The sequence below is a fragment of the Vulpes vulpes genome, chromosome 3 (genome assembly GCF_048418805.1).
Source record: "Vulpes vulpes isolate BD-2025 chromosome 3, VulVul3, whole genome shotgun sequence".
NCBI lineage: Eukaryota > Metazoa > Chordata > Mammalia > Carnivora > Canidae > Vulpes > Vulpes vulpes.
The window spans coordinates 89450927-89476712 of NC_132782.1; the positions used below are offsets into that span (position 1 = coordinate 89450927).

General features: G+C 50.1%; 1 protein-coding gene across 7 annotated transcripts; it reads right to left on the minus strand.

The window, feature by feature from the left end:
* Window positions 1-541: 541 nt before the first annotated feature.
* On the minus strand, window positions 542-22497 carry CHST12 (carbohydrate sulfotransferase 12). 7 transcript variants are annotated; one of them, XM_072753295.1, is made up of 3 exons: window positions 22422-22467; window positions 4631-4707; window positions 542-2254 (listed from the first exon to the last, which is right to left on the minus strand). In XM_072753295.1, exon 3 carries the CDS (start codon window positions 2170-2172, stop codon window positions 913-915), a length of 1260 nt encoding a protein of 419 aa, XP_072609396.1. In that variant the 5' UTR covers window positions 2173-2254; window positions 4631-4707; window positions 22422-22467; the 3' UTR covers window positions 542-912. The 7 variants fall into 7 exon arrangements, with proteins under 7 accessions (XP_072609396.1, XP_072609395.1, XP_025867105.1 ...); XM_072753294.1 differs by having other exon boundaries at window positions 4635-4707; window positions 22422-22462; XM_026011320.2 differs by lacking the exon at window positions 22422-22467 and adding an exon at window positions 15369-16184 and having other exon boundaries at window positions 4635-4707.
* Window positions 22498-25786: the final 3289 nt, after the last annotated feature.

The following is a 25786-nucleotide window of genomic DNA, read 5'->3' on the forward strand; positions in this document are numbered from 1 at the left end:
CCACCAAACGTGAGGATCTCAGTTCAGTCACGTACCCGAGGGGGAAGGTCACCAGGGCTGAACCCAGGCCACCAGGCCTATGACAACAATCTCACCCCAGCCCCACCTTGCTGATGTCAGGGAACAGTCTCGAGATAGACTCCTACTCAAAGCATCCCTGTTACAGCACATCCTTACATCTGTGATTTATGACTTTGCGGGAACATCTGCAGCTAGTGTCCTGCCTCTGTGACTGGGACCTGAAGTATGGTCTCCGGTAGAAAACCCCTATAACTGCTTTCCCTTCTCAGAAATACCACACGGTCGGAGAGCTTCTGCTCGCCAACGATCTGTCTGCTATGCTTTTAAAAATACAGGTGAGGCCTGATTGCAAGCGCCCTGTAGGGCGTCCTCTTGCAGTCTCAGGAATGTCTTCTTTGCTGAAGAGGACCACGGATATTCCCTGCCTTCACCTGAGAGACGTCTCTGAGGTCCACCTCTCAGAGCCCTGTACCGAGCACCTGCACCTCTAGCAGAATAACCACAAAAGCGGGAGGCAGAAGCAGATGTAACATTTACTCCATCCTCTCCTCCACTTTTCATATTAAATATCTGAAATATATTAATTTAAAAAAACAATATTAACACAGTACTCAAGGGATATAGGCAGTGGAGTAAATAGTAAGTCCAGATTGCAAAATTGTCAAGTGATTTTAAAAACCGGAGTGTGGGGATGGCTGATTCCTGGTGCGTCCAGCTGCCTCATCAACGGGAGCAGTGTGGGACGGACACAAAGCCATAAAAAAATATACGTGGCAACCCATCGCCCCATCCCTGGGAGGAAGGCGGCGGTGTGGCAAGCCCTTGGTCCAGGTTTGAAGCAACAATACCACCCCAGTTTGTCGTGCTGTCTGGGTCCGTCCCCTGACGCCTTCAGTCTCTAAGCAGGTGTTCAGGCTTGGGGTAACCGAAGAGGACAAAGTCTGCCTCATAGAGTTTGTAAAGCTGCTGCCTCCAGGCCAGGGGGATGGTGGCAAACCAGTCCTCCTCCCAGCTGCTGGCAGTTCTGTTCCGGTAACTCGGGGGGAAGTGTAGGACCTTGTCTACCTTGAGGAGCCGCAGGAGCTGGGCGGCGTCCTGGTCCAGCGTCTCCAGCTTCCCCACAAAGTCGTAGTCGATCTGGCAGGGGTGGCAGAGGCGGTGCACCTGCCTCCAGTGCTCGTTGAAGGGCGCCAGCTTCTCGGTGCGCGGGTCCAGCAGGTACTGGATGAAGTTGGCGAAGGACACCTTGAGGCCAGCACTAAAGGCCTCGCTGACGGACGCAGGCAGGCCGGTGCGGTTGGCGTACATCTTGAGCATGGGCACCGCGAACTTCCGATAGAACTCCTCGTTTTCCAGCTGGAACTTGCTGCGGAAGGCCGAGATGAGGCGGACGAAGGGGTCCCGCACGAACAGGAACTTGGTGTACTTCTTCAGCTTGATCTTCATCAGGTGGCGGGAGAATTTGCCGTAGCGGCGCCAAAACTTGTTGAAAGTCAGGTGGGTGCTGGAGTTGTGCACATACTCCCGGGGGATGTCCAGGGGGTCGCGGTAGGGGGTGCCCCGGTCCAGGAGGCTCTCGCTCAGCACGATCATCACGCGCTTCCAGTTGGTGCAGGCCACCTTGGGCACGTAGCAGTAGATGACCCCATGGCGGTCGTCCACGATGAGGTGGTTGAGCTCGTAGTTGGGAATGTCGTCGAAGGAGCGCTCCTTGGTAGGGAACACGAAGCTGGCATTGGCGCACAGCCCCCTGAGCACACTCCTCCTCTCGGCCTGCTGCCCCCCTGGGTCCGGGCCCTGCTGGGTGTCACGGGCAGACCAGTCATAGCCCCTCACGCTCTCCTCCGCGTTGCTCAGCCCAGGCCTGCTGGATGCCGGCACAGAGGGCTGCTCCGGCCTTTTACCAGAAAGGGGGCTCTGCTTCAGGCCGCCGCCAAGCAGCTTTTGCAAGAACGCATCCACGTCCGACGTGAATTCCTTCTCTGCCCCGTGCCCGGGGGTGGGCAGCGGCTCCAGGGGGTGCGGCCTGGGGAAGGACGTCTGCAGGTAGAAGTGCGCGGTGCCCACGTTGTCCCAGTACACGATGATCAAGAGGACCATGAAAACAGACCCCAAGACCAGCCACAGGCGGAAGAGCCGGGTTTTGGTCATTCTGTCCGCGACAGGGCAGAGGCCCTTTCACCTGGATGCTCTCACGTCAGCTTCATGGAGACAGGACACTGCTCTCGGGACCCTGGAAAGGTAACACAGAGCCACGTTAAAGACCACCGTCCAGCTAGGGCGTCCTCTTGTGGTCTCAAGATTCCAATGGAAGGTGCTTGCGCGGAGGTCTCGGACTCGCTTGGTGCTCAGCGTCCCCACCCTGCCCCTCACACCATCCTCCTCAATGACTTCGGCCTTGTGAGGCTGCCTGCTGAGCTTCAGCCCCTCCGTGCAATATGACTAATGCTGCTTCTAACACTGCTCAAGGGGCCCAGGAGAATGGGTGTGGCCGGCAAGGTCACTGGAGATCCTTTGTCACTGAAGTGAACTGAGGGGACAGACCCTCATGTGTAAGAGGTGCTGAGGAAGAAGGAGAGGTTGTCAGCAAAACAAAAACACAAGGTTAAAGTTGAATGCATGCTACAACTTACAAACATGCTAAAGACACCCCGGCCCTGAGAAAAATCTTTCACTGTGCACATTTAATGCAGATAAACATGTCAGTGACAGGCTGCTGTGTGTCACTGATGTGTGCTGGGCACTGTGCACTGTCTCTGCCCCCCTCGATATGGAAAGGGCAGAGCACGTGTGAGATCAGAGGGGAGAGAGGGAGGGTCCCTGGGCAGCTAAAAGTGGGTCCATGAGAGAGCTTTCCAGGCCTTAATAGCACTGTCAGTGCCTGTGCAGGGGAGCCAGACAGTGGCAGAGCCATGGCTGAAGATGAGGAAAGGCTGCTTAATCTTCAGAACCAAAGGGCGCTAGGAGGGCAAAGGGAGGGCAGGCATGTGTGAATGTCAGCAGGTGCTGGAACCACACCTGGCGAGGTCGACCAGCCGGCCTGCTGGCTCAGAGGCAGGTGGCCACCCTTGTATGTGGGGAGATGTATGCCAGACAAGGGATTTGTGGCTCACTTATAACTTCCACTGAGGGCTGTCCTTGACCACAGTCAAGGTCAATACCAGAAATGCCAGAGGACCCCATCCTTGGGCCAGTCCTGTTTGACAGATATGCTGAGCACCAACTCTGTCCCGAGTACTTCACAGGGAAGATGAGGCAGTGTCTGATCAGGTGCTGGGACAGAGAATGCTGTTACAGTTGCAGGAAACCCAGGGCCGGGACACTAGCCTGCAGATGAGAGGACATGTAGTCATCACCTCCAGGGCCTCCTCCGGCTCTGCTTCTGGTTCCAACCCCGAGGGGGCAGCTCCATTACAGATCCGCCGACTCACTGCTAAACACCAGGCATAGGAAGGCTCAGAACGGACAGGCCAGGGACCTGGCTACTTGAGGAGCAACAGGAGGACAAGCTTGTGGGTTACTAACTGCCTGCTGCACGTCCCAGAGGGCACTGCCTCCAACCCTGAAGAGCCAACAAGCACAGGAAAGAATTTCCAAGAAGAGCCTCCGAAGAGCCCAGGCAAAGGGCAGGCAAGAGTGGCTGCGGTAAAGGGCTGAGCCCATCCAGAGAGGCCTAACCTAACTGCAGCTCCTGGGAGGGGGCTCTGGGCCCCTGGAAGGCCTGCCCAGATGCGATGGTCTCTGTTTACTGGGGACCTAAGGCCACACCACAGCATCTAACAATGTGATTGGGGGCTGGAGGAGCTCTGGGTTCCATGGTGGCAGCCCAATCTCCAGAGGGGCTGAAGATCGAGGTTAGCCATGTGGGGAGTTGACCCACTTGATGGCAAAGCCCCAGTAGAGACTGTGGACACAGAGACTTGGGGGGCGTACTCCACACACACTGTCACATATCGATGCCAGGTGGAGCCGGCACTGTCCAGACCTCCACTGGGAGGGGACAACCCTTCCCTGCATCTCTTCCCCTGGCCTGTAATCTGAATCCTTTCCTGCGAGAAACCACAATAGTGAGTACAACACCTTCCAGTGAGCTCCATGGGTCCTTGCCATGAATTATCCAACTTGAGGGTAGTCTTGGGACCCCATCCCTATTTACCACTGGTATGAGGACTGAGAGGGGTCTTGGGAACCTCACAGTGATCGAACAACAGAAACATCTTTTTGGAAACCCTTGCTCTACTTAAGCCAAACACCAGTGGAAAAACCTCCCCTACCCTCACAGTTCTGCAGGGCCAGGCAGGAAGCCCATCTCCTCCACCTGGCACCAACAGGCAGAAGATGATGGTGCAAAGCAGGGGGGTCACACTGGGATTCCCCTTCCTTTACAACAGAAGGGCCCAGGGGGAAGCTGGGCCTCCCCTTCCACACCAGGCCATAATCACTGGGATGCACAGAGGTGCTAGCATGTAGGGTTAGGTGGCACTCTGCTTCCTGTCCCACCCCAGAATGGAAAACATTTGTCAAACATTAATCAAAAGAGGTCACCCATTGAGAGCCCCCTGCCAGGGTCTGGTCCCTGCCAGATCCCCAAGCGTGTAACTACACTTACCTACCCTTTTGCTAGGCTCTCTCCCCCAGAGGGCAGTCCTCCAAGCCACCAGCACAGCTGGCCCACCCTGCTGGAATCTAGATTCAGAAAGATGAAAAAATAAGCTGGAAAGATGGGTTGAAAATCAGAGCTGGACACTGAAATTAGGATGAACATCAGGCTGTCCCCCTAGCTCAAAAAGAATCAACTATACAAGACAGGGACCTCAGAGGTGGGCACAAAGCAAAAAAAGATGAGGAAGACAAAAGAGTGAATGTAGTGCTAATTTGTGTGAACACACATGCCTGTGGGTGTAGACCCAAAACAGCTGGCCCCTGTGCCCAGTGCCATCCTGTGACAGCAGCCCTAAGGAACAATGCTGGCCATCCTCGTGGGTCCCGGAAGATGTGAATCCCTTCCAGTGAGATTACTCACCTTCACCTCTCTGTTTTGAGATCTGTATCTTGGACATGGACTGTCTAACAGCCCCTTTCAGGAGGTAGAGGGCAAAAGACAAATGATCACACCCATGTTCAGTGAGTGTGACAAAACTCAGACGCAAGTCCAGCCTAAAGAGAAAATGGATGCACTACTATAAAGTGGCCCAAACCCAGAATGTCCACTTTTAAGACATACCGGGAGCTATCAGTGCAGGCATCAGAGTAGACACAGCCAGAGCATGTCTTGGGGGGTGCTCCAGGGAGAGCCCCTCCATCGCACACACGGACTTCTCCCTGGCTGAACCTCTCTGCATTTGTCTGCCTTGTATGCATTCGACTACATACCTGGGACCTGATGCATTTTCACTAAATGAACCTAAGACTTCATGAGGCTGAAATTTGGAAGCAATCTCCACCCACATGTAGCTTTTGTCTATGCTCGGTTCCTTTGGATTTATTTAAGATTTATTTATTTGGGGGATGGGGAGAGCACGAGTGAGTGCATGAGCACAAGCAGAGGGAGAGGGAGAAGCAGATTCTCCACTGAGCAGGGAGCCCAGTGTGAGGCCCTGAGCTGAAGGCAGACACTTTACATACTGAGCCACACAGGCACCTCCCTTTTGTTTTTTTTTAAATTCTTTCTTTTTTTTTTTTTTTAAGGATTTTATTTATTTATTCATGAGAGACACACACACACACACACACAGAGAGAGAGGGGGGCAGAGACACAGGCAGAGTGAGAAGCAGGCTCCATGCAGGGAGCCCGACGTGGGACTTGATCCTGGGTCTCCAGAATCCTGCCCTGAACTGAAGTCAGCGCTAAACTGCTGAGCCACCTGGGCTGTCCTCCCTTTTGTTTCTTTAATGGAGAAAGTGATACATGCTCATGATATGAAGGCCGGCATACGAAGGATAGTATGTATGAGCTTTTATGTGAAAGGTGCTGAAATATTCTGGTTGCCGTCACCGTCATTGGGCAGCCCTTCCTGAGTCCCCAGTGCTCTTAACGCACCCCTACAGAGACGGCCACATGGCTGGGGGAGAGAGAAACCTGGTTGACCCCACCCTGCCACAGGCCAGGGCAGCATGCAGTGCTGTGTACATGTCACATGTGAAGGGAGTCACTGCGTCACAAAGCCATGCAAACCTTCAAGGTCAGAGGTGCCCGTCTCTGCCAGAGGGTCAGCAGGTTCCCTTGGAGGGCATCATGGGTGCGTGTGCAATAAAACAATAGCTCTAATGCCCTCTTAATAGTTACAATCACACAAAGTCACAGCCTGTTTGTAAAATTAGATCACAAACACCGTGGAGATGCTGCAGAGTCACCAAATCCTGTCCATGGGCGCAGGTGCCAGCCACACACCAGGGACTGTGCTGAGTATTTAGAATGCTAAGAACCACGTAAGTGAATTTTCGGTTATGATGAATAATCCATAAATACAATGCGTAACATATAAACAAATACCTCTGCTTATTTTCCAGCCAAGAAGTAGTACATGCACGTTGACAAATGCCAGGGCCCATGACAATTTTGAAAACTGACTCTCTTTACTAATAATTTATTTATTTATTTATTTGTTTATTTATTTAAAAGATTTTTTTAAATTTATTTATTCATGAGAGACACACAGAGAGAGAGAGAGAGAGAGAGAGAGATGCATAGACACAGGCAGAGGGAGAAGCAGGCTCCATGCAGGGAGCACGACGTGGGACTTGATCCCGGGTTTCCAGGATCACACTCTGGGCTTCAGGCGGTGCTAAACCGCTGCGCCACCGGGGCTGCCCTCTTTACTAATAATTTAATATGACTTCAGTTTAATTGCAAGGAAAAGACATGGTCAATTATTTTTAAGAGCATATAATACATCAGATAATGTCTTTTTAATAGGAGCTGCCCTTTAAAGACCTCTCACCGTGTGCCAGACGCTGGGAGGAGTGTGCTACCCACATATCTTCCTTCAGGCCCTCTGCACACGACCTCAGGGCAGGGAGCAAAACCCTCCTACAGCTGAGGAGCCTATGGCCCAGAGGTGTCCCATCAACATCTGGATTCAAGCCTCACTCTGGAAGTCATGCTCCCATGGCGCTGCTACTGTTAAATGTCCTTGTTCTTCTGAACTGCTCTGTGAAATGTAAGTGATGCCCAAGCAACGACATCTACTTAAAATAGTGTGATGCGCTAGGATGCATGCATGCACCCGCAACACCATCACCACGATCAGAGAGTGAACATCTCCACCAACCCCCTGAGCTCATTTGTGCCCCTTTGAACCCTTCTCCCCAGCTCATCCCTCCCCTCCAGCCACTCCTCTGTTTTCTGTCACTTTAAATTAGTTTGCATTTTCTAGAGTGTCCTAGAAACAGAATCCCACAGGACAAGCTTTGAGACTCATCCACATGGTTATATTATCAACAGTTCCTTCTTTTCTGGACCTGCGTGGTACTCCACGGTAGAGAGCATTTGTATATAGTAGTCCTGGTAGGACACATGTGCCTGACACAGCCCCTCCCCACCATGTTTCCCCATCTCCCCCCAGGGACTGAAGTCACACTACAAGTTTCTTCTTGTTCTAAATTCAATCTGGTGAACAGAAAGGGCTCAGAAGGATTGTGCTTCCTTAAAAATTCAGGTGCTGACAGGTGTGTGTTTGTCACACATGGGGGTGTGTTTCCTGGCTTCTCTGACCCAACAGATGCAGAGGTGCTGGTCCTGGAGGCAGAGGTCACAGCTGAGTGAGCTGTGGTCAGCCTGGTAGCCCTCAATGCTCCACAGGTGTCTGCACCCCAACAGAGGTGGAACAGATGCATCTGATGTTTCTTTGTTAACTGTTCTGAATGTGGTTCTCTGAGTTCAAAGAAAGCTTATTTTAACCAAAGACCTTTAAAGTCGGGCTCCCTGCTCAGCAGGGAGTCTGCTTCTCCCTCTTCCTCTACCACTCCCTCTGCTTGTGCTCTCTCTCTCTCATTTCTTCCTTATTTGGTGTATAGCGCCTAACACTATAATCTTTTAGTCTTTATTATACTTAATGCTTGACGTTTTGTTCTTAGTCCATAAATAACCTACTTAAGTATGACTGGACACTCCGGCTGAAGTCCCATACTTCTCATCGTCTGGCCCTGAGCCAGCAGCAGGTCACATGGGCATTACCCCAGGGTGCTTTCCTCATCCACACAATGAATCTATGGCTTACATTGTAAACAGCGAGTCAACTCACTTATTCATAATGAGATTTATAGCTTACGTCATGCAGACTGGACCACTCTGTGGACCTGTGGGTCGTGGCAGGGAGAGTTCTTGTGTTAGGGGCTGGTCATCAGTAGGCATGGACTGCACTCAGGTAAAGAGGGTACCCCACCATCACCCAGCCCCAGGACAGCAGCCACAAACATCCCCAGAAGGTAGGTGGCTGGGTAATTCTGACATATTCCTTCCCGGCGTTTTTTTGTTTGTTTGTTTTAATTTTCTTTTTTTAACAGAGTCTTTTTTTTTTTTTTAATTTATTTATGATAGGCACACAGTGAGAGAGAGAGAGGCAGAGACACAGGCAGAGGGAGAATAAGGCTCCATGCACTGGGAGCCCGACGTGGGATTCGATCCCGGGTCTCCAGGATCGCTCCCTGGGCCAAAGGCAGGCGCTAAACCGCTGCGCCACCCAGGGATCCCCTTCCCGGCGTTTTGTATGTAAATTCGTTTTTCTTTACACTGAGCTTCGATTGGTTTTTACAATGAGAAAAGAACCATTTTTCCTTTTAGAAAAGATACACAGTAATAAAAAAAATAAGGCATTAACAACAAAAGAAAAAATTGACCAACTGGACTCGATGCAAATTAGAAACTTTTGTGCATCAAAAGGCACTATCCACAGGGAAGAGTCCCACAGAACGGGAGACAATGTTTGCAAATCATGTAGTCTAATGATGGCTTATTATCCAGAATGAATGCAGAACTCATAAAACTCAAAAAGAAAAAAACATCAAATAACCCAATTCAAGAAAAGGCAAATAACTTTAACAGACATTTCCCTGAAAACATGTAGACAGCCCATGAACATGTGGAAAGATGCTCAACATCACTTGTCATCAGGGAAATGCAAATCAAGATCACAGTGAGGTACCACCTCACACCCATTTGGATGGCTCCAATGAAAAACAAAACAAACAAAACAAAACAAAACAGAGGCGCCAGACTGGCTCAGTGGGTGGAACATGCAACTCCTGATCTCGGGATTATGAGTTTGAGCCTCAAACTGGGTGTAGAGCTTACTTTAAAAAAATAAAATAAAATCTGGGATGTCTAGGTGGCTTAGCAGTTGAGCATCTGCCTTTGGCTCAGGGTGTGATTCTGGGGTTGAGGATCAAGTCCCGCATCGGGCTCCCTGCTTCTCCTTCTGCCTGTGTCCCTGCCTCTCTCTCCGTCTCTCTCATGAATAAATAAAAGCTTTAAAACAACAACAAAAAAATAACAAAATCTTAAACAAAACCAGAAAACAAGTGTTAGCCAGTATATGGATGGAGAGACTGGAACTGTCTTGTCCTTTTTTTTTTTTTTTTTTTTAAGATTTTATTTATTTTTTTTCATGAGTGACAGAGAGAGAAAGAGGCAGAGACACAGGCAGAGGGAGAAGCAGGCTCCATGCAGGGAGCCTGACGTGGGACTCAATCCTGGGTCTCCAGGATCACACCCTGAGCTGAAAGTGGCGCTAAACCGCTGCGCCAACGGGGCTACCCTGTTTTGTCCTATTAATGGGAATGCAAACTGGTGCAGCCACTGCAGAAAACAGTGTGGAGGCTCCTCAAAATATTAAAAATATAAATACCATCTAAAATTATATGATTCAACAATCCCATTTCTGGGTCTATAGTCAAAAGACTGAAAGCAGGGTCTCAAAGAGGTGTTTGTACAGCCATGTTCACAGCAGCATGATTCATAAGAGTCAACAGGTAGAAGTCACCCAAGTGTGCAATGGAAGGTAAACAGATAACAAAGTGTGGCAAATGTGCACAATGGAGTATCGCTCAGCCTCAACAAGGAAGGAAATCCTGGTACCTGGTATGATGTGGAGGAAACTACAGGACATGATGCTGAGTGAAATTAGGTAGTCACAAAAGACAAATGCTGCATGATTCTGCTCATACGAGGTCCCTAGAAGAGTTAGATTCCCAGAGACAGACTGGAGGATTCCAGGGGCTGGGGAGGGAGATGGGGGAGGTCAGTGTTTAATGGGGACAGAGGATCAGTGTGGAAAGATGAAATGAATTCTAGAGACGGGAGGTGGTGATGGTTGTACACAGCGTGAATGTGTTCCACACAACATGAACTGTACACTTAAAAAGAGTTAAGATGGGATCCCTGGGTGGTGCAGCGGTTTGGCGCCTGCCTTTGGCCCAGGGCACGATCCTGGAGATCCGGGATCGAGTCCCACATGGGGCTCCCGGTGCATGGAGCCTGCTTCTCCCTCTGCCTGTGTCTCTGTCTCTCTCTCTCTCTCTCTGTGACTATCATAAATAAATAAATAAAAATTAAAAAAAAAATTTATAAAAAAAAAAAGAGTTAAGATGATAAATTCTACATTCTTTTTTTTTTTTTTAATTCTACATTCTGTGTGTTTTACCACAATGGGAAAATTGGAAAAGACTGAATAAGAGCTAGAGCTTGGAGGAATTTATAAGAGGTACTGTTGAATAAATAAAGCAAAATGCAGGACAGGGTATAAAAATAAATATCTGAATAAAAGTAAATGAAGTTTACAAAGACAAGGCAGGCCTTTAGTGGGGGAGCGAGCCATAAGTAACAAAGGTTATAAGCTAGAGCCACAGCTTAACCCCAAACCCTGCACAGAAGCCCAACAGGCTGACTTTACCTGCAATTCGTTTATCAAACAAATGTTAAAAATGTACAATGAGGGGATGGGTGTGTGAAAACAAGACAAGTCTTTCCTGGGACGGCCCAAATTCCATGCATCTGGTTCTTCACAGGTAAGACTGGTTCTGGTGGCCTTGTCTTGCCCTGGAGTCCTGCCCCAGAACCAGCCTGGCTTTGGGGGCAACCCCTTCCAGGCCTTTGCAAACCAAGATGATGAGCTCCTCAACATGAAGCTGACACCGCTTACCGATGAGGCTGAGGCCATGGGTCATGTTTACTATCCAGGAACAAGGGCAGTTCTGTGTGTTGTCACCTCTAATCTCAAACAAGCCACAGAAACAGCAGTTGTGGAGACAAGGCAGGTTGAGTGTATTAAAGGGTGTGCAGGGGACGCCTGGGTGGCTCAGCAGTTGGGCATCTGCCTTCGGCTCAGGGCATCGTGATCCCGGGGTCCTGGGATCGAGTTCCATATCAGGCTCCCCGCTGAGAGCCTGCTTCTCCCTCTGCCTGTGTCTCTGCCTCTCTCTGTGTGTTTCTCATTAATAAATAAATAAAATCTTTTAAAAAATAAAACATAAAGGGTGTGTGGGAGCAGTGCCTGAAAGGAAGGGACTCTGCTGCTTCAGACATGCATGATCATCAGTTCACAGCTCTTCCGGGGTGCAAAGAGCAAAGACAAGAGGACCACATGGCATCGCCAACAGGTTTTACTTTTTTAAAGGGAGTGGGACATGTGTGTTTCTGGGCCAGGCACAGAAGCCGTAGAGCCAGGAGCTTGGGGGACACTCAGCGGCCTTCTGGGAGGAGGGTGGCACAGTTGTGGGGGAGCCAGGTGAAGACTCAAGAGCCCTCTGGATGCAGAAGAAAGTCAGGGAACACCACTGACCTTCAAGTAATACTCGTTCAAAAAATAACAGCATTATTTCCAAACATGAATCTCCCATGATGTCAAAAAGCAGTCACCAAAAAGCCTTATAGCAGAGGAAATGATTTACAGCGGCCTTGCTGCAAGGCAGTCTCAGACTTCTGTCTCCAGCAAGAGAATGGACAGCAAAGTCTCACCCAAAAGCTTTGCCCCCAGGGGGCTGGTTTTCTGCAGCTGCTTTGTCAAAGACCTTGTGAACACTCCTGATACAATTAGGCTTCAGGTTAGGTTTAACCCAAAAACAAGGGGGCTGTGCGGAAAGAGGTGTTTCTTAGCTCAGGGTGGGGCTGCTAAACATTCCTCTTCACCCATCCATCAAGGCAGGAGCCCCACCCCGGCTGCCCATGTAAGGCTGCTGGTCTGAGGGGGTCTTCACAGCCATAGTGGGCAAAAATCTGGGGGAAGACAGGGCAGTCCGGGGCAGACAGCCGAGGGCTGAGCTCCCTCACATTCAAGTGTATATCAACCTTACCTGGGAGAGCATACCACGTGGCCAGACCCATGTGAGGACCTGTGTAAGGGCCCTTTCCACACTTCCATAACAGAACTGATGACCATGGTACAAAAGGTCAAGAGGTACGTGCTGATTGATTTTGCGTCCCTTCACCGAGCAGTGGGCGGCCCAGAGAGCTAGTCACACAGGATTCAGGGTGTTTCTGCATGAGATGGACGTTTCATGTAGTAGACTAATCAGGCAGATGGCCTTCCCCAGAATGGGTGTGCTTCACCCAATCTGCTGAAGGCATGAATAGAACAAAAAAGGTGAAAGAGGAGAGAATTTCCTCTCTGCCTGTTTTTGAGCTGGGATTGGAAGTCTCTTGCCCTCAGGCTTGGACTGGGACTAGAATTTAACACCACCAGCCCCAGTGGGTCTGAACTTCTCAGCCTCCAGGATTGTGAGCCAATTCCTTAAAATAAAATAAATCTCTTTACAGACCCTACAGATTCTGTTTTCTGGAGAACCCTAATACGTATATTTGCTGTGTCACTTGTACTGGGATGTATGTGTTTACTACACATTAGGGAAAGAAGTGATTGAACCAGTGAGAAATGAACAGAAAGTGTTAAGAAATGGAGGGTGCCTAGGTGGCTCAGTCCAAAGATCTGAGACTTGGTTTTGGATCCGGTCGTGATCTCAGTCAGGGTAATGGGATTGGCCCCGCATCAGGCTCCGTACTCAGCGTGGAGTCTGCTGGAGATTCTCACCCTCTTCTTCCCCCTCCCTCCACTCATATGTATGTGCACGCTCTTTCTAAAAATAAATCAATAAATCCTAAAAAAGAAAGTGTCAAGAAATGGATATAAAGTCATTGCCATGGTGAAAAGAAATATCAAATGCAGAGAGTTTCTGCCACTATCCAACATGAATGTTCCAGAGGGAGGGGTTGAGATTAATTTTTCCCCCTATAGATATCCAGCTGTTCCAGCACCATTTGTTTAAAAGACCCTTCTTTCCTGATTAAAACACTTTGGCACCTCTGTTTTTCCTTTTCTTTTTTAATCGGGTTTATTGAGGTCTGGTTTACATACAGTAAAACTCAGTCTCTTTAACTGTAGAGTCCGATGAGTTGGCAAACATACACCACTATTAAGATACACTGCAATTAAGATCCAGAACATTTCCATCACTCTCAAAAGTGCCCTTCTCCTTCCCCAACACCCAGCTCCAGGCACCTACTAAACTGTCTTCTGTCCTTGGTTCTGCCTCTCCTATAAAGTCACCTACATGAAACCATGTAGGATGCAGGCTTTTCACTTCATAAGATGCCTCTGAGATTTGTTCCAGGTTGTTGCTTGTGCCGTTGTATGTTCCTTTTTTGTGGCTGAGCAGTATTCCATTGTATGGACATACCACTGTTTATCCATTTACCAACTGATGGGCTTTTAGGTTAGTTCCCTTTTTTGACCATTATGAATAAAGCTGATATCAACTCTTTTTGTATACAGACCAGATTCTCTTTTTATGCTAAGACTTTTTAAAAGTCAGAAAAGTTGGTATTTAAAAATATCAAGCATATTTTTCAGTTCCTAGATGGTTCTATAAGAATCATAAAAGTAGATATACTACAAAAATGCTCAGGGACTCTATTTAAAGACCAATCAAACTGATCATCAAAATATGATATACAAAGCTCAGATTACTGATGATTTTTCAATTATTCAATTTTAAGGCTCAAATGATTAGAGCAAGTTTGCAGGATACAAAGTTAATACAAGTTAACTACTTTCCCGTATATCAGCAATGAACAAGTAGAATTTGAAATTAAAGGCACAATTCCATTTATATTAGAACTCCCCAAAATAAAATATCTAGGTATAAATCTAACAAAGTATATATAATATGTATGGAGAGATATTCCGTGGGTGGGGAAAGACTCAATGTTTGTCAAGATATCAGTTCTCCCCAACTTAATCTATAGATTCAACGTGATCCCAATCAAATCCCAGGAAGTTATTTTGTTATTATCAACAGTTTCTAAACCATATATGTGAAGGAACAGACCCAGATTAGCCAACATAATCCTAAAGAAGAACCAAGTTGGAGGACTGACTCCCCAACTTCAAGAATTATCATAAAGCCACAGTGATCAAGATAATGTGGTATTGGCAAAAGAACAGAGAAAAAGATCAATGGAAAAGAACAGAGAGCCCAGAAATAGACCCCCATAAATATAGTCAGCTCATCTGTAGCAAAGGAGCAAAGGCAACCCAATGGGGCAAAGATAGCCTGCATCAATCATGAGTGCTGGAACAGCCAGACATCCACATGCAAAGATAAACACATGTGAAAGAATCTTGACACAGACTTTTCTGCCTTCACAAAAATTAACTCAAAGTGGATCACAGACCTAAACGTACACTGCAAAACCACAAAACTCCTTAGAGGATCACAGGAGAGAACCTACATGACCTTGGGTGTGGTCATCTAAAACCTTTTAGATACAGCACCAAAGACCAGATCCATGAATGAAGTAATTGTCCACACAAAGATGTGTACAGGAATGCTCACCGCAGCTTTATTCAAAACAGTTACAAACTGAAAACAACCCAGAGGTCCTTCAACAAGTGAATGAACACACAAACTGTGGTGTGCTTGTTTGGTGGAAATCTACCCAGCAATAGGAGAGAACCAGCCACTGATTCATGAATCAGTACATGCAACAACATGGATTAACCTCCTGGATATTACACTGAACAAAAGAACCCAGACACGGAAAAGTACATTCCACATGATTCCACTCACAGGAATTTTTCAAAAGGCAAAAACAGTGACAGGAATCACAGGATACAAAGGGACAGTAGAAAACTGGGTGATGGAAATGTTACATTGTATTGACGGCAGTGGTAGTTACACAGGTGGACACATTTGTCCACATTTATTGAAGCACACACTTAAAATGTGTACATTTTACTGTATGTAAATTATGCCTCGATACATCTGATTTCAAGAAAAAAAATGTTAGCAGCCTGAGATAAGTCAACCTCCAGAAGTTAAACCTTTCCAACAGAACATCATGAACTAGCTCTCACCAGTTTCCGTAATACAGGATGAAAACACCAGCCATGAAGTCCTGCAGACATTCCGGGGCCCAATCCAGTTTCTGTCAAGCCCCCTGGGACATCACCTCAAGTCTGAGTTTCAGCTCTTCGCCCACAAGACAAGACCTACCAAGGTCTTTCTGCTAACCAGAGCAGAGAACATGAACATGATAAAATATAAACTATTTTGTAAAATATTAAGCCTCTCTCTTCGAACTAGGCCACTGCCTTATTTATTTTCCTATCTTTATCGGGCCCTCAAATATTTGTATTCTATAAATATGACATTATTTTGTTATTATTCATACTTCTACAAATAGTTGATTATCAGCAAAGAAGTCTCTATGCTTTCAACTGATTGTATCATAATTATAACAATGGTTAATATGTTTTCAAAAGTAATATGGTAAGGTCTTAGGTACATTACTTTATTTGATCCTCATCCTAACCGTGATAAAACTGGGGCAAAATGTTCAGGCAACTTGCGCAAGTCTGCAGAGCTAGCACCTGTCCAAAGCTGGCATTTGAACCCAGGCAACTGATTTAGGAGCCCACCTTCCCAACCACTCCCTCCTACCAGCCTCTACAGTAAATATTCCATGCAGAATTGGTTGGGTTTTAGATGCTCCATTTTTTTTTACTTTATTTCTGGGAGAATTTGCTTCTTGTCCAAATAACCAATTTTTAAGCATTAAATCAAGTGACATGAACTTCATTAAGAAGTCCAAGAATATTTCCAGTTTTATTTATTTATGCAACTGGCAAAAAGACCAAAAACTACCCACTTTTTTTAAATTTTTTTTTTTATTTTTTATTTATTCATGAGAGACACAGAGCTAGAGAGAGGCAGAGACACAGGCAGAGGGAGAAGCAGGCTCCATGCAGGGAGCCCAATGTGGGACTCAATCCCGGGTCTTTAGGATCACACCCCGGCCTGCAGGCGGCACTAAACCGCTGGGCCACCAGGGCTGCCCAAACTACTCACTTCTTTTCCAGCTTTGCAAGACGATATAAAGCAAATAATTCAGTGTAGCTCCCATCACTGTAGTCAACAGAAATTTGTAAAGCTTCTGTGAGTGGTCTCAATATTTACTCTCTGCTCTGTGTCATCCAGCCCTGCAATTGCCTCTTTGGTGCTAGATTAAAATCCCCATGGTAAAACAGATTTTCACTTGATGCCATCAGCCCTGGGGTTTATTTGTTTATACAATTAGTTCCTTTGTATTTAGTTAACCCTGAGAACTACATCTGACAAAAAATCCACATAAAAATAAGTAATAAAGGGCAGCCCCAATGGCCCAGTGGTTTGGCGCCGCCTTCAGCCCGGGGTATGATACTGGAGACCCGGGATCGAGTCCCACATCGGGCTCCCTACATGGAGCCTGCTTCTCCCTCTGCCTGTGTCTCGGGCCCCCTCTCTCTCTCTCTATGTATGTGTGTGTGTGTGTGTGTGTGTTTGTGTGTGTGTCATGAATAAATAAATAAAACCTTAAAAAAAAAGTAATTAATGGTCACATTGATGAAACAGAAGGTTGATGTGCATCCCAAAAGACCTGAATGAAAATCAAGCCCAAAGTTGGCCTTTGAAGTAAAGTAAGTTCCCTTAGGAGCTGGGTGCAGGGCATGGAGGGCAATCCACTCATACTGGTCCCCAAACCCCACTGATACCTCCCTGTAGACACGTTAAGGCATGCATACCAGTCCCATATTCCCCAACTTCAACCTCTTAAAAGAAAGGTACTGTATCTGTTGTACCTTCTACATTCCTCACAAGACTCAAGTATTGGCTGCATGGTATTTGACTCTGGAGTCCAAATGAGCACTCATTTCTCAGAGTTAAATTATTTCAAATAAATTATTTCAAGGGAAAATAATGATGATAAATTTCACCACAATTAGTTTAAGAGCTTGCCTGGAGCTTTATCTCTGAAATATACCCAGACTCTAACCCTCCAATCACTGGAGCCTGATGGCTTCCCACTTCCAGTCCTTACACCGGCCAGTGACAAGCCCTACCTGATGGAATCCCACACTCATCTCTTCCTCTGCCCTCCCTGTCACCCGTACTGGCCCCAGTCCAGCCACAATGGCCTCCTTGCTGTTCATCAGCTTCTGCTGCCTGGCCCGCATCCACTGTCCTCTGCTTAGGCAGGCATGCCAGGGGAATCTGGCGGCTCAACCCTACACTTGCTTCCGATCTCTGCTCAAAGCTCACCTCATGGGCAAGGCCTCCCCTGGTCACTCCTCACGCTGTACGACCCATCATCCAGACCTGCTTTTTCTCTGTGGCATGTGTCATACCTCCACCATTTCATGTTCTCTGGCTTATTTGCTGTCTGTCTGCACTAAAATAGACACTTGAGAAGGCAGGTGGCCTCAAGGCTTAGAACAGTGCTTGGTATACAGCAGGTACTCAAAAAGAACTGTTCTGCTCACAAAAAAAACAGATACAACTGACCCTGTTTTATGATTTCCGAAACTGGGTGACAGGGAATCAACATTTCACAATAGCGCTCTTTCTACTTCTGAATGTGCTTTAAAATCCCTTCATAGTAAGTTAAAGGAAAAGTAAAATAGCTAAAGAAAGCCCTCCACTCCGACATGTGACCACAGCCAGGAGACAGGATACAGAGAACAAAGACAATAATGAAGAGGAAATTAGGAACAAGTAAACTCTCCATGATGAGGAACAGGGCGGGTACACCAAACACAGGCGAGATTAGAGCCTCCTCATCCAGTGAAGCCGGAAGCCTGGTGCGGCTGTCTTAATTTTTATCAACGTTAGGCACACACGTTTGTGTGTTAAAGGATGAAATAGTGTTGGGGAATTTACCACAATGCACAGCAGCCCCCTGTCCCTTCCCCGTTACCCATCTCCACCCTGCTGGCTGAATCCGGGGTGTTCCCTCCCCCCTCTGAAGAACAGGCTCGGTATGGGCCTCCCCCTCGGGCAGATGGTAGTGCAGTGTCCCCCCCCCACCCTCCCCACAGGCCCTTCACACACCCACATCCCACTCCTCCCACACTGTCTCCAGACAGGCACCTCATCATTTCAATTAGAGCAATATTCCATGTTTACATAAATTATTATCATTGTGCAAAGGCTGTTCACAGCTGAGCCTTGCAGTACACCGTAATTATTTCTCTTTTCCTGCACAACGGTTTATTTTCCCTGGAACTAATAACAGTCTGTGCTCTCATTTGCTTTGTGTTCCATGGACTCATCACGAGTCCAGCCCCAGCTCTGCCAGCTGTCCACATCTCTTCCCCAGCTGTTCCAGCACATCAGCTGCCCTGCCCATTTCACTTCCCCCAAAACTCTCCCAGGGGCCTTCTGCCCCGCTCAGGTGTGCATGCTGGCCTCCCTACCTTCTCCCAGGTAAACCCCACCTCCTCAGGCTCGGTCCTTCTGGACTCACCACCTCATTCAGGGAGAGCACGGCTGGGCTATCACTCGCTGCCTTACAGTACATGAGATGTGAACTTCTGGAGCATGCCTGAAAATCTCTTCATTCTACTCTCCTTTGCCTGAGTACAGAGTTCGAGGCGGAAAATATTTTCCTTTGGAATTCCGAAAGCCATGCTCTCTTGCCTTCCACCTTCCAGTGCTGCTGTGGACAGGTCCCCAAAGCGTTCTGCTCTGTTCCATGGTGTCCTGCTGGTGGCCTGTTTTTATTCTTTTTCTAGAAGCTAGCACAATCTTCCTTGTCCCCGAGTTCTGAAATTTCACAACAATGTGCCTGGGAGTGGGTGTGCACATCTCTCTCCATCCGCACTCTTACTACCCAAATTCTGAAACTGACAGCCTCACATGCATTTCCAAATAAATCCCTTGTTTCCCCCAACTCTCACTCGTTACTGTGGAAACTCGGCATCCCTCACTGCGCACACCTGCTCCCCACACTACAGGGACCCACATGGGGAGCCAGAGAGATGGGGGGGTGGTGAAGGATACCTGCCTCTGCACCCAGAGCGACGGCCACCTGGGGGGCCCTTCCACACACAGTTCTAGTTCTAGAAAATTCTCTCGCATCATTTTGTGGACGGCCTTGTCCTCTTTTTTTCTCTTCTTTCTTACTGAAACGGGTTATTCAGCTGTCAGACTCCTGATCCTATCCTTTCTTCTCTCGCTTCCCATCTCTGCTTTTAGGCTTATCTTCCCCCAGCTCCTCAACTGTCTTTCACCCACCAACCGAGCTTTTTATTTCTGCCATTGTGTTTTTTATAACCAAGAATTCTTTTTTGGTTGGGTGTTCGCCTCACTTTTTTTTTTTTTTTAATAGAGCAGTGGTCGGCTTCTCCAGTCCTCCTCCTGCACACCCTTCCATGGCCGGCAAGTGGGTGCTGAGGTCTTTACCTTCCAAATCATTTTCACATGTCCTTGTTTACTGCCCCTACTTAAGAGGTAGGACACCAAAAGAACTTGGGAGCTTTTGAGCCCTGGGGAGAGATTATAATTATGAGCTTCATCAGTGAGGGATCCACCTGGGCCTCCTTCCTGGGGACCCCCTTATGTCACTATTTCTCGGTCCTTTCTCTTGAGCTACTTATACTCCACAAAGAGTCTGCCACTCCTGCCTGGAGAGAAAAGTGCCAACTGGTGGAGTTCTGGGAGCCACGGACTCTACTCACTGCATCCCCTTGTGTTGGGCGTAGCAGCCACCCCTCTCGCCTACCCAACTATGTCTGGCATTTCCCTCTCCTCTCTGAAATATTTGTCAAGTTCTCTAGACAGTTACAGAAACCGCCACCTTGGTTAACTGCAGGAAGGACGGAGTTGCTGTGTCAGCTATCATGAGGCCCATCTACTGGCGAATGACTGGAGAACAAGCAGCCCTGGCCACAGCCACAAGACACACTAAGTAGGTGTGAAACCAACTGCTATCTCCTAAAGAGAAAGAGAAAATTTAAAAATCAAAAATAAGATGTAAGTTGTGGTTTTTTTAAAATGATAAACTAGGTGCATCTGTTTCAGCAGTATCATGAAACAGCCTCTCCTCCACAAGGGCTTTTGAGCCTCCAGACCTTTCTAGAAGAGAATCACCCCCCAGCAGTGATGATATGCAGTCATGGCCGTATACTGCAGGCTTGGTGTCGGCCATCCGACACACTTCTCTTCCACCACCTATCCCTTCCTGGCTCATCCTCCCCAGGCTTCTGCCCCAGACACTCTGTCTGTGAGAGGGTGTCTCATCCAAGGTGGCCCACGAACAACACGAATTCTGCAAACCTAAAACCCAAATGCCCCTCCACGCCCGCTCCAGCACTTCTCATCACAGACACCAGCTCTGTCCTCGAAGCACCCAAAGTGAGAACCCCCAGTTCTGGTAGTGTTTCTCCTTTCCCCTTCACCACACCCCGCGGAGCACCATCACCCTGCGGGTTCTCCTGCTTGCTCCAATCTGGTGACCCGCTCCACTCTCTCGGCCTCGGTCCTGGAGCCATTCCCCATACAGCTGTACCCAGCTCAGTCTGCAGCTCCCCACACCCTGAACCCGCCCTCCCCGTTATCACCTGTCTACTTTCGTGAAACACAGCCCTATCACATCGTGCCGAAAACCTTGACCAGCCCTCACAGGAGAGCAGGATAACGGCCCAAACTCTAGAATAGCATTCGAGAGACCCTTCAGTAAGAAATCTCTTTCCAGCCTCAGCTTTGACCCCAATCCTCAAACCTTCTCTCCCAGTGAACACAGGGGCTTGCTGCCACCGCGCTCCCAAACACCCCACTTGCTTCCAGGTCCCTACACACTGCTGCCTCCACCTGCGATGTTCTCTCCAACCTTTACTTGGCCTTCAAGGACCGCCCCCCCCCCCCCCCGCCCCATCCAATACGTGGTCTCCACCCTGCGAAAACTCCACACCACGAAATAAACTGAACTCTTCCCCGTTTCTTCACAGTCTGCAAATAATGACCTAGATGCACCGTCACACCGTATGATAACCAGCCTAACCCTACCAGCAGCTGCTAGCCCAGTCTGGCATCTTGCAAATAAACGATCAGAGGCTGCGTGTCGGCTGAACTGGTGAAGCGCGCACACAGTAACAGCGAGCGGTGCTGCAGGCCTGCAAAATAAACCCAAAGTCCTGCAAACTAATTTGCAAGAGAACGGAGCGCCACGCACTCCCCGCAGACGCGGGCCGAGCGCGGGGCAGCGCGAGCACTGCGCTGGGCGTGTGGGCCGCGGCGGGCGCGCGCGCAGCCTGCAGCTCGGGTGCATCGAATCAGCCCGAAACACTAATCCCGCACGGTGCACGCCGGCGGTCCCTGCGCGCCCCGCCCGCCCGCCCGCCGGCCCCGACGCCGACGCCCGCGCCCGCGCCCGCGCCCGCGCCCACGCCAGGTGCTCACGCGGAGGGCCGCGCCCGCGCCCGCGCCCCCGCCCCGGCGGGACCCCCACAGGGCGGGACCCCCACAGGGGCGGCCGCACGCCCCCGTCCGCCGCGAGCCTCCGCGTCCCTCCGAGCCCGGGCGGAGGGTAAATAATTTAATAAATCGCGGACACACTGTGGCTCGTTGTGCTCGCGCCAGCGGCTCGCCAGGGGTGCCCGACGGCCAGGAGCCCGAGCGGGAGCTGGAGGTCCCCTGCGCGCGGCCAGGGCACCGCCTCCCCTCTCCGCAGCGCAGGGCGGGAGGCCTGGGGTCCCCCGGGCCGGGGCCGCGCAGCGCAGGCCGGCGGGAGGTGCCCGAAGCCCGGGGGGGTGCTCGGGGGGTCTCCCCCCGCCCACCCCGAGCACTGCGGCGTGGGGCCCGCTCCCCGCACCGCCGAGGCGGCGTCCACGCTCCCGCAGAGCCCCGCAAGGGGACGCCGAGCGCGCCTGCCGGGCGCCCCACCCGCCGCCGCCGCCCTCCAGCCGGGCGCTCGCGGGCTCAGAGAGGGTGCGAGCCGGGCCAAGGTCACACAGCGGCCCGCGCGGGGCTCGGCCGGGGCTCAGCGGACCCGCCTGAGGCTGCAGGAGGAGCCGGGGCCCGCCCGCGCCCGCGCCCGCGCCCGCGCCCGCGCCCCCGCCCCCGCCCCGCGGGCTCAGCTCAGCTCAGCTCACCTCGCCGCCCGCCGCCGCCTCGCCGCCCGCCGACCCTCCCGAGGCCGCCCCTCCTCCGCCGGCCCCGCCCCCGCCGACCGGAGCCCCGCCTCCCGCCCCACGTCTCGCGAGATGTCGCGGCTCGCGGAGGGGCCACGGAGGCCGAGGGGCGCCCTCCCTCAATGCGCCTGCGCCGCCCGCTCCCCGCCCGCCCTCCCCAACCAGTGCCATGTGGCGCCGTATTTACGACCAGCGATAGGCCCCGCCCCCCGGCGCCGGGAGCCCGCCCCCTTCCCCAGCAGCCAATCCGGTCCTGCGGGCCGCGGCGTTGGCTCCGCCCCCAGCGGGTCCGCGCTTGGGGAGCGCGGAGTGGCGCCGGCGTGTGGCCCTGCGGGGGGTGGGGGTGGGTCCGGTCCCTCTAACCTGCACTTACCGAGCGCCTGCTGTTTACCCCGCTCGTTCGCGACCCCCACAGACCGCTGGCAGAGGCGACGCTCCCGGGCCGGGGCCTGGGCGGGTGACCGAACCTCCCCGAGGTTGTCCCGGGTCCGTCCAGGGGGTGGTGCCTTCAGCCCTTTGGGGTAAAATACGCGTCGGATCAGACTCGCCCCCTTCGCGGTGTTTCGTGCGCAGGCACCGCTGTGCAGCCATCTCCACCGGCCACCCCCAGCAGGCTCGCGTCCGTGATGGCTTGTGCGGTTCCTCGCGGCGACCGGACCGCCTCCGAGGGGAGGCTCTGTCCTCACTCCTGGCCCAGCGGCCAGTCACCACGGGGTCCCACCTGCTGGGTCCCGGGACACAGCAAGGCCAGGCTTCTCCTAACGGGAGGGACAGCTCACAAACACGTCCACCGACCGCTTCTCTGCGTTAACCGTGGTCAGCCTCTCCCTGCTTAGAAACAAAACCGTACCCTTTACCCTCTCTAGCTATCACCTCCTCAGCTAACACCTCAAAGCAGTGGGTACTCTCTCCAATATCCCTAGGTCCCCTTCACTCCACTCCCCGGGAAGAGGGCCGCTCCAGCAGGCAGGCAGTGCTGCACAGGACGGGATGGCCCGGGGCAGGTGCACACAGGGTGGGGTGACCCAGGGCAGGTGCACACAGGGTGAGGTGGCCCAGGGCAGGTGCACACAGGGTGGGTGGCACAGGGCAGCATGGCAAGGGGCAGGATGGTATAGGGCAGGATGGCACAGGGAAGGTACACACAGGGAGATGGGAAGGTAGTGGTTCCATTCTCATTCTTAAGTTGGTGGTAGGTGATGGATAAGTCATTTTACTAACAAGATCCAAAACTTAAAGATATTTATTTCACCTGTTTTGTTTTGTATGCATAATAGCTTGCTCAGGCTGTCATAACAAAGCACCACGGGCCAGGAGGCTTAAACCACAGAAAATGGATCCCTCTCAGTTCTGGAGGCTGGAAATCGGAGGGGCTCCTTCCTTCTGAGGCTGCAAGGGGGAGTCTGCCCAGGGCTTTGCTCTTGGGCTTGTTGGCCATCATCTCTGTGTCTCTCGTTTTGCTTCTCTATGTTTCTGTGTCCATTTCCTCTTTTGTAAGGGCACAGTCACACTGGATGAGGGCCCACTCTAATGACCTCATCTTAACTTGATTTCCCTCTTCAAGATCCTATCTTCATATAAGGTCACATTTGAGGTTCTGGTGGTTAGTGCTCCAACATGCCCTTTTTTGGTGAGGACACAGTTTAGCCCATAACAGCATTTATGAAAAATCACATAATAAACTTTTGTTTCCTTTTAAATATTTATTAGAATGCTTAAAATCAAATTTTAAAACCTGACCATGGGCAGCCCGGGTGGTTTAACCACCTGGCGATTTAGCGCCGCCTTTGGCCCAGGGTGTGGTCTTGGGGTCCTGGGATGGGGTCCCATGTCGGGCTCACTGCATGGAGCCTGCTTCTCCCTCTGCCTGTGTCTCTGCCTCTGTGTGTGTGTGTCTCTCTCATTAATAAATAGGTAAAATCAAATAAATAAATAAATAAATAAATAAATAAATAAATAAATAAATAAAACCTGACCGTGCCCAGCACTAATGAAGATGCAGAGCAGCTGGAACTCTCCTACATTGCTGATAGGAATGCAAAATGGCTCAGGCCCTTGGAAGACAGTTTGGCAGTTTTGTAAAAAGTGAAATGGAAATCTACCATACAAGCCAGCAAACCCACTCCTAGGTGTTTAAGAGAGATGAAGACTTCCATTGCACAAAAATGTATGCATGAGTGTTTTTAGTGGCTTCTTCATAATTGTCAAAAGCCAGAAACAACCCCAAATTCCTTTGGCAAATGAACAGATAAACTGTGGGACATCCCTACACTGGGATGCTAACTCAGTGGTAGAAAACCACTTAGAAAACCATCAATACACCCAACAACACAGATGAGCCTTAGGTACTCCACGCATGCAGCCAATCTCAAAACAGCGCATACCCTGTGATTCTGTTTAGATGATGTTCTGGACGTGGCGAAACTACAGCGATGGGTGCTTTCTGGGGCTGGGGTTAAGGGGAGGGTTGACTACCCAAGGGCAGGGGAAGGTTTGGGGCTGACCGCACTATTTAGATTTTGATTGTGGTGCTGGTGGTCACATGGTTATGTTTGTCCAAACTCCTAAAACTTCACATTCAAAAGGATACACATTGTCACAGTAAGTTATATATATTCATTTAAAAAATCATTTTAAATTATCTCTAGCCAGGATTTTCCTGATTATGAAGAAATGGTGCACGATGAAGATGAAGTCATTTACCCAGGGGCCCTGTATTCAGAGGTGCTCAATTAATGTTTCCTCTAAGGCAGCAATTTCCCAACTATGCCCTGAAACAGTGGCCTGCAGAGGGGGTAATGGGCACCCTCTCGATAAGATAAAAGTGTCCCCTGGTCAAATAAGAGTGGGCCCAGGAAATAACCGTTCAAATGATTAATAACAGCCAGACTTCTCAGACCGTTTGCCAGGATAAAGCATGCTGTGGATTTTAAGGAATTTCCCAGGAGTAGCCCCATATCTGGGAGGGTTGATAAAGGTTTGTTTGGATTAAATGGAGATTCACATTCCCAGGAGCCACCATCTCACCCTGGCAAAGCCTCACTGGGACTTTAAACAAAGCTCCCAGGCCTTTTGGTGAGGGCCAGGACTCAGGCTCGGGAAGCAGGGCAAGGGTCTCAGCTGGCAGGACCTGGAGCTGGGCTGGAACTAGCCCTTCCCTGGGAGGGGGAAGGGGGTGTGCAACAGCAGAATGCAACCAGGTCCCCTTTAGAAGCAGTGAGTTGTGCCCAAACCAGATGGGGGTGGCGGCTGCCAGCCACTGTGAACGTGCTGCATGCCGCCCAAGTGTTCCCTTTAAAATGGTTGGTTTTTGTCTTATGTCAGTT